The 12,698-nt window shown below is 34.2% G+C and overlaps 1 protein-coding gene across 3 annotated transcripts in view; it reads left to right on the top strand.

Annotated features, from left to right (window-relative positions):
- LOC149819202 (ran guanine nucleotide release factor, putative (Mog1/PsbP/DUF1795-like photosystem II reaction center PsbP family protein)) overlaps positions 1–12,238 on the top strand; it is a 46,816-nt gene extending 34,578 nt beyond the window's left edge. For all 3 annotated transcript variants that reach the window (XM_089986439.1, XM_089986441.1, XM_089986440.1), the window contains one exon: positions 11,898–12,238. In XM_089986439.1, coding sequence (XP_089842565.1) covers positions 11,898–12,036 — 139 coding nt within the window. In that variant the 3' untranslated portion in view covers positions 12,037–12,238. The remainder of the gene's footprint in view (positions 1–11,897) is intronic.
- Positions 12,239–12,698: the final 460 nt, after the last annotated feature.

Here is a 12,698-nt window from a genome sequence, read left to right as displayed (position 1 = left end):
CTATACATGGTACATAATGCACACAAACTGAACACTGTATATGCTCATCAACATAAGCAAGTTATCATTTTTTTTACTATTAACACAAACATACTAAAAACCAATCTACATATGAATCTTCAACCGAATATCAATGCATGAACAACAACAATAAAAAACCATTAGTGCCTACGTCATTCCCCCAAAAAATAATGATACAGGCAGAACCCAAAATCGAAACCAAATCAGAATCCTAAAAATTTGTACTCGTTAAGGTATTCCTTAGATTGTGTGTGTATGACACACACCAAAAGAAATCAGATTTACATGTGTGTGCATAGTACAAACCACTAACCTGATATGCGTGTGCATACAACATACATACCTTCACAAATTTTGCCAAAAAATTACGCGGCGACACACTATTTTGCTGGAGAAGATGTGTCGGATCTGCGACGACGCCTTACTGTTCATCGTCGATGTGCCTTCGTCGGAGTTATTGTTCACGCCAGAAACTCCTTGCAGGCGTCGATGTTCACACCGAAGTTATCGTCGGATGGCTGGAGCTGCAGCCGCACCGCACCTTCTCGGCTTCTTTCTTCCGTTGAGGCTTGAACACTAAAGACCCTTAAGGGTTTTCGTTAAAAGGTAAAACAATAACAATTTCAAAATTGCCATTATCACGAACCAACGAGTCTTCAGTGACTCGGTTCGAGTCCAAGCGATCCCCCCAGTGAGTTTTGTCAAGGCAAAAGTGCCCAACACTCGCTCGAGTCCACCATGACTCGTGACTAGGCCGAGTCAAGCCCGAGTCTTGGCAAACCAAGTTTGCCTTGCCGGGTTGACTCGCTGGAGGGCCGAGCCGAGCCGAGTTAGCCGAGTCACTGAGTTGACTCAACGAGTTTTAAAACCTTGGTTCTCCATCATCAATTCTTATCTTAACGTTGACAACTTCTGGAGTGTCCATTTTCTTGTCATCTGTAATTCTAGACTTTGAAACAATATCAAAAGCAAATTTAGATTGGGACATTAAATACCCACGAGGGGAATAAGCAACTTCAATTCCTAAAAAATATCTTAATAAAACTAAATCAGTCATTTCAAAATGAGTTTTAAGAAGTTTTTTTATGTTTTTAACTCCCTATTTATCGCCTTCGATGATTGATCACGTTATCCACATAGAGAAAAAGCACTATAATCCCTGCATCTGAACTCTTAATAAAAAAAGCAGTGTCAGTCAAATAGGTTTGAAAACCAATATTAAGCATAACCGGACTAAACTTGTAATACTAAGTTTTTTGTGCTTGTTTAAAACTATAAAAAGTTTTTTCTAAATGAAGGGCTTTACCCTTGGGAATACTAATACCAGGTAGGGCTTCCATATACACTTCTTCAACTAACTTACCATTTAGAAATGCATTTTTGACATCCATCCGAAATATGGGTCATTTTCTAATGGAAGCCAAGTCAATTAAGGTTCTAACAGTGGTCATACGAGCAATTAGGGCAAAGGTTTCTTCATAATCGATGCCATATTCTTGGGCATAGCTTTTGGCCACTAATCGGGCTTTATATCTCTCAAGAGTTTCATCACTATTGGTTTTAACTTTGTAAACCCATCGACATCCTATAGGCTTCTTACTTAGAGAAAGATCTTGAATAGTCCAAGTAGAAGCCTTTTTAAGTGCATCTAACTCAGTTTTCATGGCTTCTACCCATTGTGCACAATTTTTGGCTTAAGAGTACGATGATGGTTTCTCATATGAGTGTATTAATGCAATAACTGCCCTATATGTGGGTGAAAATGATTCGTATGACACAAATTTTTCAAGAGGCTTCGAAACTCGGGATGACCTTCTGGTGGATACTTCAAAATATTTTTCTAGTGCACATGGAATATTTGACTCTCTTCGTCTAAAATATTGTAAACTAACATCCCTATGGACTTGTTCTTCATTATCGTCATTGTGTTCAAGATCAATAGTACTTTGATCATTGCCAAAGTCACACTCAAAATCACATTCAGTAGGTTTTGAGGTCAAATCTATTAGGAAAGAATATTTAGCGACTTCCTTAGGTTTTTCAAAATCAAAGAAGCTTTTTTTTTCAAGAAAATATACATTTCTTGATACATATAGTTTTTCATTTTGAAAATCAAAACATCTATAACCTTTTTTATTATCGGCATATCCTAAAAAGGCACAAAGAATCGCACAGGGAGAGAGTTTGTCATTTTTGTTAGTGAAAACAAAGCACTTGCATCCAAACACTCTCAATCTAGAGTAATCCAGAAAAAGATTCACTAGTTTTTCAATTGGAGTTATATTTTTCAAAGAAGAATATGGCATTCGATTAATAAGATAGGTAGCAGTTAGGACCGCTTCTGCCCAAAATTCCTTTGGAACATGATTAGTTATTAATAAAGTCCTAGTTGTTTCAATGATATGGCGATGTTTACGTTCGGCCAGTCCATTTTGTTGTGGTGTGTATGGACAAAACTTTTGATGCGTAATGCCATGTAAACTTAGATAATTTTTGAATTCTTTGAACATAAATTCTCCCCTTGAATCTATGTGAAAAATGAATATATCATTTTGAAATTTGTTTATAACTACGTTATGAAATGTTTGAAAGTACGAAATGACTTCCGATTTATGCTTAAGGAAGTAAATCCAAGTATGTCTAAAAAAATCATCAACAAAAATGACATAATATGCAAATTCACCTTTCGAAATAATTGGTGTAGGACCCCAAACATCTGAATGTACTAATTCAAGTGGTCTGAAAGAAACAAATGTTCTATCATAAAATGGTAATCTTTTTATTTTGCCAAGAATACAATCTTTACAAGTAAAATTTTCAAAATTACAAATTTTTTCAAAATCAAGAAAATGTTGGATTTTGGCCATATGAAGATGACCAAGTCTTTTATGCCACAAATCCAACTCTATTTTCTGAATATTATAACAGAATGCATTCTTAGACAATTCTAAAAAGTTCATGTAATAGAGTATTCCTTCTCTATGGTCTTTCCCAATCAGCTTTCCTGACTGGCGATCATGTACCCAACAACTATGAGACGAAAATGAGACATTACATCCATAATCAGATATTTAAGAAACAGATAAAATATTTAAATTTAGTTTAAAAATATATCTGACTTCTAGATTAATTTTTTTTTAGTTTTATGGACTCTTTCAAAATTTTCTATTTTTTCTATTTCAAAAGATTTCATCAACTGTAAAAACTTTTGACACTTAACTTATTTTTGAAACATTCGGATAAGCTATTGTCATTTGGGGTCATATGAAAAGAAGCACAAGAATCAAGAAGCCAAGGGAAGTTACAAGGATCAGAGAAGGATGAAACAACCGTTTCAGTTTAGGCTTCAGATGAGGAGGAAATTTCTTTGATAAGAGGTTCGAGAATCTCCATTAATTGAGCTATAAAAACTGGTGCATCTTGATCTTTAGGTTCTGATGCAACAGTCGTTGCTCTTTTTTCTCTTAATTCTCTAAGTTTAGGACAATGGGGTCTATAGTGCCTTGGTTTATGACAATTGTGGCAAATGACTTTTCTCTTGTCAAAGTCACCATTTTGTCTATTGAAATGAGGCGGCCTGTAAAAGCACACATGATTACCCGGTCTAGACACAACTGTTAAAATATGTATATATAAATATATATATATATACATATACTTATATATATACATGCGTATATATATAAGTATATCTATAAATATATTTATAATTCAAATACCTGAAAGGGGTATTTGTGTAATTCCCATGTATTTTTTTTTAACTTTTTCTTTTTTCTTTTTGTTTCCCTTTTTTTCTTTTCTTTTACTTTTCCTTTTTTTCCCTTTTTCTTTTTATTGTAAGAGGACCACTAGGGGCCCCACCTTGTAGTCGTTGGGGGCCCCAACGGTCATAAATATGACCGTTGGGGCTCCCAACGACTAGAAGGGAGCCCCTATGTGGTCCCTTCCTCTACCTTTTCTCCTCTATAAAAAGAGGGCCCTTCCTCTTGCATTGTAATGGGTTTTTCACCCTTTTCTTTCTTTCTTCAATAATATTCAACTTAACTTTTAGTCATTTTTCCCTTTAGTGAGTTTTGTATACACTTTTAGTGTTTGTGTTCTTGGCTCTTGGCATCACTCTTCTAAAAGAGTGGTTTGCTTTATTGGTGCTTCCGCCCTTTTCATTACAGAATCAAGAAGCCAAAGAAAGTTACATGGATCAGAGAAGGATGAAACAACCGTTTCAGTTTAGGCTTCAGATGAGGAGGAAACTCCTTTGATAAGAGGTTGGATAATCTCCATTAATTGAGCTATAGAAACTGGTGCATCTTGATCTTTAGGTTTCGATCCAACAGTCGTTGCTCTTTTTTCTCTTAATTCTCTAAGTTTAGGACAATGGGGTCTATAGTGCCCTGGTTCATGACAATTGTGGCAAATGACTTTTCTCTTGTCAAAGTCATCATTTTGTCTATTGAAATGAGGTGGCCTGTAAGAGCACACATGATTACCCGATCTAGACACAGCTAGAATGGAATCATCTTCTAGTTTTAGAATATTTTTTTTAATTATGTTTTTCTCCATAGTTAGTTTCTCTATAGTATCAACGATAGAAGGAACTTTTCCTCGATGAAGAAGAGCCGATTTAATTGACTCCTTTCTTCAAACGAATCTTTTTGAGCCAACAAGGTGATGAAACACCTTTTGCAAGTGAGGCACAAAAATTGAGGCAGAAGCTCTTCAAGATCTAAGGTCTTCACGGCTTTGATACCATGTAATAAAATGATGGTCTTCCACAAATACACGAAGAACTCACAAAAAAGTGTCTAATGGAGACACTAAAAGCATAACCCTATAAAGGGTATAAATGTAAGAACACTCAAAATAAATACTATTTTTATTCATATACAAAATGCTTAAGAAGCATTGATACATGAGAGAGGAGAATCACTCTTATTTATACACATGACAGAAGAGGAGGAGACTCCATAGAGTCGTTGGACTAGGTCCAACGACTCTAAATAGAGCCGTTGGACTAGGATCCAATGACTGTCTAGTCAAGTCTTAACTAAGACTTGACTAGTTTATTCAAACTAGTTCTATTTGAACTAGATAATAAAATTATAAAAACAGAAAAATAGAGAAGAAAAATATAAAAAATACAATATATATATATATATAATAATATAATATATTATTATTATTACATATATATATATATATATATATATTACATTTTAACATATAGCACTGGCTAATCAAGGTAGAGACGATATATAGAAGAAGCTAGAACTTTGAAGGGCCTTGCAGGAGAGAAATAGTTTAGGTACAAAGCTAGTGATAACAATGTCATTCAAATACAAGAGATGCCTATTCAACAACGCCATAAGTTTCAGTATTTAAGTTCTATATTACGAAAAATAGGCGATTTGAAGAAGATATCTCTAACTGGATTAAGTGGAGACAAGCTAGTGGTGTGCTATGTGATAAAAAAGTACCTTTACGACTGAAATGATGTTTCGATGTTTCTATAAGACTGCTATAAGACCAACACTATTATATGGAGTTGAATGTTGGGTGACTAAAAAACAAGAAGAAATACTGCATGCTGTAGAGATGTATATGTTAGATGGATGTCTGGGGTTACGAGAAAGGATAAAATTAGAAATGAATCTATTAGAATGTGTCAATGCGCCTAGGAGTCAGACCAATAAAAGATGAAATAAGTGAATGTCGTTTAAGATAGTTTGGACATGTTGCACATGTAAAGAAGCGGCTTTGAATATATTGGGTTCAATAATGAACCAATACACATGCACATGAAGTGCGAATATACCCACTAAAGGGAAAACACAAGCACATAATGTGCTAACACATAAACCCACAAAGGGGCAAAAATGCCTATAAGGCATAAGTTAATATCATTGAAGAAAATAAGGGTGTAACACCCATTACATGGAGCAAAAGCTCCTTATTGGAGTGAAGAATACAAAGGGGAAAGCCCCTATTTATAAGCACAAAAAGGGACCACCTTGGGGTCTCCCAACGTCTCTATTGGGAGGCCCCCAATATGGTACGAATACGAAAAAAAAAATAAAAAAACAGAAAATAAAAGAAATATTACAATGCATATTCCAATTGGAATATGCGTAAAATGACAAATTACAAGAATACCCTTGAGGGTATTTTAGGAAGAGAATATATATATATATATATATTTATATATATATAAAGATACGTATACATATATATATATATATATGTATACGTATCTTTATATATATATAAATATATATATATATATGTACATTTAAGGATTATATTTCAACATACATATATGTGTACGAGTACACATATTTTAACACCCCCCTCAATCTTTGCGGGGAAAAGAAAAGATTGAAAAAATGGCAAGACTCCAAGAGGCTTTGGTAAGGATGCTATTGAAACTTGAAAATGCCTTCCTCCAATTGCCTTCTAATGGTGAACACATTTTCCGATCCATCCATGGTACTTCTTTTTATCCTATCTCCAAGATCCTGTGGAATAACAACAAAGACCAAGTAAAAAATATCTTTGCACTTTACTCAAATGGAACATTCCTAACAAGGTGCAAAATTATAACTTATGCATAGAAATTTGAAGCACAGGATAGGATAATTACTTTAGCATGAAAAGAAAATTTAGAAAACCAAGGTTTCAAAATCATATATCATGTTAAATAGTGGGCGGAAACAAATTGCAAAAATGCATAACGCATTCATAAGGTCCAACATTGGACAAACACAACCCCATAATGGGGAATAACACAATGGTCCACTAAGGGACACCACAAAAAGCCTACGAAGAGGCATAAGTTATATAAACTTCATTGAATGAGGGCCTAAAAGGCCAAAATGAGCATATGCATATACTATCATGAAATAAATCAACACTTAAAAGAAACATTAATGAACATGCTCCAAACATATAGAAAGACAAGGGTTATTGATTTTAGCAATTCCTTTGAAAGCGATTTCAAGAGGGAAATGCTTCAAAAGCATAAAAAGAGTGTATGAAGCACAAGATTTCAAAAAGATTTTAAATCCATTTAAGAGGCAAAATAATGAGTGTTATTTGAGTAGAGAACCTCACACTTTTAGGAAAATCTCACTCAAATGACAAAAAAAACTCATTTTGCATATCAAAAAGTGGCCAAAAAACCATAAACACTTAATATATAGATTAAATGCCAAAATATTGATTTGATTTTAAAATATGCATATCAAAGATATGATTCACTTGTAAAAAGAAAGCAAAAAATGAATGTAATTTCATAACTTTCAACAATAGTTCATCCACTACAAGCAACTACCTCATTAGTCCTCCAAACCCCATAAATCAAGTGTATAAGGTACTAGATCAAGAATATAAATATAATGCCATTAAAGGCCAAATGACACACACAAAGGTGTGCAAAAGAACCTCTTGTCTACATGTAATAATACTTGAAATGAGTGCATCAACGATAAGAACAAGAGAATACACGCCAACATGGACCAAAAGCATCTCTTGTTTACGTAAAAATACACTCAAGACCAAGTATGTTCAACTACTAGAACAAGAGTATCAAGCCAACCATGGGCTAAAAACACAATACATCTCTTGTCTACATAAAATGACGCTTGAATTGAGTGAAAGAAGCCAACCATGAGCATACATCTCAGCGACTAGAACAAGGACACAAATGCCAACATGGACTAAAATCACACACCATGGTGTGAATCAACGTGCCTTGTCTACATATAATAACACTCAAGACAAGTGTGTTCAACTACTAGACCAAAAGAACAAAAGCCAACAAAGGGCTACCAACACACAAAGGTGTAATAAAATTCTTGTCTACATATGATGACACTTAGATATGAGTTATAAAAGGAGAAGACTTTTGAGGCAATAAAACTTGTAATGACAAACATATAAATAAAACCTTGAATCAATAGAACAATATTTAAAAAAAAAAAATACTCATATTTTGGAATAAACTATGTAAAAGTATCTTCAACAAGATACTACAACCGATAGAACAATATTCTTGAGAATAAATGTGTGAACATACGCACACCAAGAACACTTGTGCACAAAAGCACGAAATCACAAATGTGCAAATGCACTCATAAGTTTCATAAACAATAAAAGGTTGGGCAATAATCCCTAAAACCTTGATTTTAATATACCTTAAAACATTTAAGGTTTCAAAACACCATATTTCCATCACATATATAAATAAGAGCATCCATAAGATCAATGGCCAAAATCAAACGAGTGACACACTCATAATTAGAGATCATATACCAAATCATTCTAGAGTCCCAAGGTGCCCATAACTCACCTCAACCACCATCTATAATATGGCAAGTGGACAATCTAAAATGACATAACACAAGGTGCCCATAACTCACCTTAACAATTATCTCTAATATAACAATAGGGCCATAAAAAAAGATTGATGCATCATATACCTTGTGATGGATAGAAGATAAATGTCATAAAAGGGCAATGAACTCTTAGGGAAAACATTTTCCAAATATGTGATTTTACAAAAAGGGCCGACTCAAAGGTCCAACATAATTAATCACAACAATATGCCATATAACAATAATGTTGCATATATACGAAATTATGTTCAATCATGATCATTATAAAAAGACTTAATAAACACAATATAAAATATTTAAGCTATGTCATGTGTGTGAAAGGAATTGGAATAATCCAAGAAACAAATCAAGCTTTTATAATTTGCAATTATATGTATACCAAGATGTAAAATGACAATAATCTTAAATGTGCAAATTTAGGACAACATATACCAAGATATTGCAGAAGCATTTATAATGATAAAACAAACAATCTTACAAGTCCATTAAGGGATAAAAACAAACACAAGCCCTAAAGAAGGCAATAAAAACATCTCTTTATTGAAAAGAGAGTACCATGTGAAAATGTCTATGAATAGACAATACGCATATAAGCATAAATATTTTATAAAAGAAGTGTACGAAGACACTCTCACAATCACTTGAACAAAATACGCAAAAAGCGTAATAAAGGCAAACATGCAATAATGCATGTATTTCATAAAAAGGAACAAATGCTTGAGTCTCTCAAGCTTTAATTATGCAATTATATGCTTGATAAATGCAATTTAAGACAAAGAAGACCATATTATGGACAATGTAGGCATCCTTAGAGATACAATCAAGAGGTTTTGAAACCTTATGTGAAAAATACAAACAAACATGTTTATAAAGTTGCATCATTAGAAGAAAAATAAAAAATTAATGAAATCTTTTATACCAAAGGATGCAATAGATACACTATGCATTCTATATAGTGTGAGAAGATTTTTAAAAGATCTTTCCTAATGAACACAATAGTTCATACAACATATTTATCACAAATAATTTTTCAAAATTCTTTAAATAAACCAAAACCATTGAGAGACTTTTAGGAGTTCATAAATATTTATCATTAACAAGAACTACTTAGGGTTCATAAAAAAGTAAACTACAAAGATTTAGATGTGAGAAATTCTCATACAAGAATTATATCAAAAATTTAGCAAAGATCATTAACTTATACAAGAATTATATAAGTTATCACAAAAAAATGCACTAAAAACCATACACAAGAGTTTTTAAGCAAAGATCATTAATTTAGCAAGAAATTATATAAAAAGTTAACTTATAGGTTAATCACGAAATTCTTATGAAAAAATCATAAATCTCACATAATTGAAAAACAATTTTGCAAAACATAAATTACTATTATATGTGATGAGGAATCGATAAATATATAACCAAGAATTATAATAAACAAATTTACCAAATTTAAAAGGAGATATTTTAAAATATACGAACACGCGAAATGTGAAAGGAAATGATTCAACTATCAAAAACACTAAATGTGCAAGAAAAATAGTTTCATAATGCATAATATGTTAAGAAAAGAGATACATACCGAAAACTTCTAAAAAGGAGAGGAACAATGAATACTTCACCATTTCTTGAGCACCACGCTTTCCGCTGCACCGAGAGACAACCCCATCGTAACCTTGCTCTGATACCATGTAAAGAAGCGGCTTTGAATATATTGGGTTCAATAATGAACCAATACACATGCACATGAAGTGCGAATATACCCACTAAAGGGAAAACACAAGCACATAATGTGCTAACACATAAACCCACAAAGGGGCAAAAATGCCTATAAGGCATAAGTTAATATCATTGAAGAAAATAAGGGTGTAACACCCATTACATGGAGCAAAAGCTCCTTATTGGAGTGAAGAATACAAAGGGGAAAGCCCCTATTTATAAGCACAAAAAGGGACCACCTTGGGGGCTCCCAAAGGAGACGTTGGAGAGCCCCCAACGGTCACATTTGTGACCGTTGGGGGCTCCCCGTCTCTATTGGGAGGCCCCCAATATGGTACAATACGAAAAACAAAAATAAAAAAACAGAAAATAAAAGAAATATTACAATGCATATTCCAATTGGAATATGCGTAAAATGACAAATTACAAGAATACCCTTAAGGGTATTTTAGGAAGAGAAAATATATATATTTATATATATATATATAAATAGAGATACGTATACATATATATATATACGTATCTTTATATATATATAAATATATATGTACATTTAAGGATTATATTTCAACATACATATATGTGTACGAGTACACATATTTTAACAGCACAAAGATCTGTCACGGCGCCTGTGAGAAAGATTGACATGGTATAAGTAGTAGGAGTTAGGAAAAGAGAAAGACCAATGAAGACTTGGAAAGAGGCAGTTAGAGGTGACATAAAAGATTGTAAAGTCACCGAAGTTTTAGCTCTAGATAGACAAGAATGGAGAAACAGGACTCGTAAAGCAGACCCCATGTAGTTGGGATAAGGCTTGAGATGATGACGATGAGATGTGTTCTTTTTGGTAAAGGATAGCGAGTTATGAAAATTACTTTTTTTATCATGAAAAGCTGAAAATAGGGAGTGGGACATACTGTATCTCAAAAACAGAACAGCAACTGCTGATGTATTTACAAATTTACATTATTGACATATTTCGGCAAATGACATTAGTTCTACTGTAAGGGGGATGGTGCTTTCCATCTTGTTTCTATTAGAAATTCCTATATTGGATATTGTACAGAATTGGGGATGATGGTACCTGCGAGTGCACCAACTTTCATAGTGGCCGAGGTAGTCTTTTTTCCTTGTTTTCCTTCATCTTCTCACTAAAGAGTTGATATAGCACAATATCTGACAGAATTGGGAGGCATCTTTTTAATTATCTCAATAGTTTTTTTTTTGAGGCAAGTTAATTCGATAGAGATAAAGATGTTGATATTGAGATTAATAACTCTAACAACTGCATGTCCGGAAAGGACATCACCTGCTGTTGTCTGATTCTTCGCGTAAAAACCTTTTGTTGGATCTGCTTGTCAGTTTTTGGCTTTGAATTACATTTTTCATGAACACCCTTTTTGCATATGTAGTGGGTTAATTTCTTCTGATGAGACTCATTGTAACTCAAAACTTCAGTTTTGTGCATTACTCTGATTTTGGGCGATTGGATCTAGAAACACACATTGATTAATTCATTGGTTTTCACCCTCTAAATTGAACAGCTTGATCTCTTGCTAGATGCATTTTTTTGTGTTGACTTCTGTGACTTGGTGCCCTTTTATTGTGTTTGACTTCTGTGACATGGTGCCGGTAACTGGAATTGTAAAATACTGAGAAATTGTGAAAGTGAAACTTGGCTGGTTTTGTTCATTTCTTAATGTTATTTAGTGATAGCAGTATGGGTTCCCAATTAAAATGACCTAATGGCTCTTGTATCATTTGCAGCGCTTTGAGCGAAAGTGCATGGTCAGTAGGGGCAGGGCTGGCAACCCCTGCTGCACAATCTGGACTTCTTCCAGTTTCGGAGGTGTTCAAATTTGCGGTATTAAGCTTCAAAGTCCATGACTGGAACCTCTTTGGTTGAGTTGCAGGTCAAGCTGGTTGAGGCCCTACCCTCAGATTCCCTAGAGACAGTACATTAAAAGTGTGGTCATTGCATATGTTAGAACCCTTTTATGTTCATGACTCATGAGAGTCCTTGTGGTAGGGTACTTCCTGGGTGAGCTATCATTTCTGTTAAATCTTTTTCAGTTACTCTGAGATGTAGCAAACAATTGTCCGAGACCTACCCAAGTTAGTCAAGTCGCTTGAGCTCCCCTGTGGACTGTGATTAACCTAGGTGTAGGGATGTCACTGGCTTGGGCTTGACCCACACCCGACCCGTACAAAACCCTATAGGGTAAGGAGGTTGGATTAGAATCCGAGACAGACTCAAAGGGTCTGGCTAATATATGGAGCCGGGTATGATTTGTGAAATTTTGTACCAGACCCGGGTCTGTAATTTTTCAATGTAAAAAAGATTAACAAAATTATTTTATCAGGTATGGTCCGGGTCTGGTTCATGTTATTCTTATAGAATCTGGGCATGGTTTCTCATATGATGGGTCTGATTGGACCCAGGTCTCGAAGCGGTACCAGCATCTCAAATTAGATCTAGGTTTGGGTCCACCTGGGTCTGAACCAAACCTGACCCATTGACATCCCTACCTGGTGGCCTGAGACGTTGAGTCAGGTTGTTCTGGCTAG

The sequence above is a fragment of the Nuphar pumila genome, chromosome 13 (genome assembly GCF_984573655.1).
Source record: "Nuphar pumila chromosome 13, dmNupPumi1.hap1.1, whole genome shotgun sequence".
Lineage (NCBI taxonomy): Eukaryota > Viridiplantae > Streptophyta > Magnoliopsida > Nymphaeales > Nymphaeaceae > Nuphar > Nuphar pumila.
Note: the sequence above shows the minus strand (reverse complement) of the source record. Positions and strands in the feature narration are given on the sequence as shown.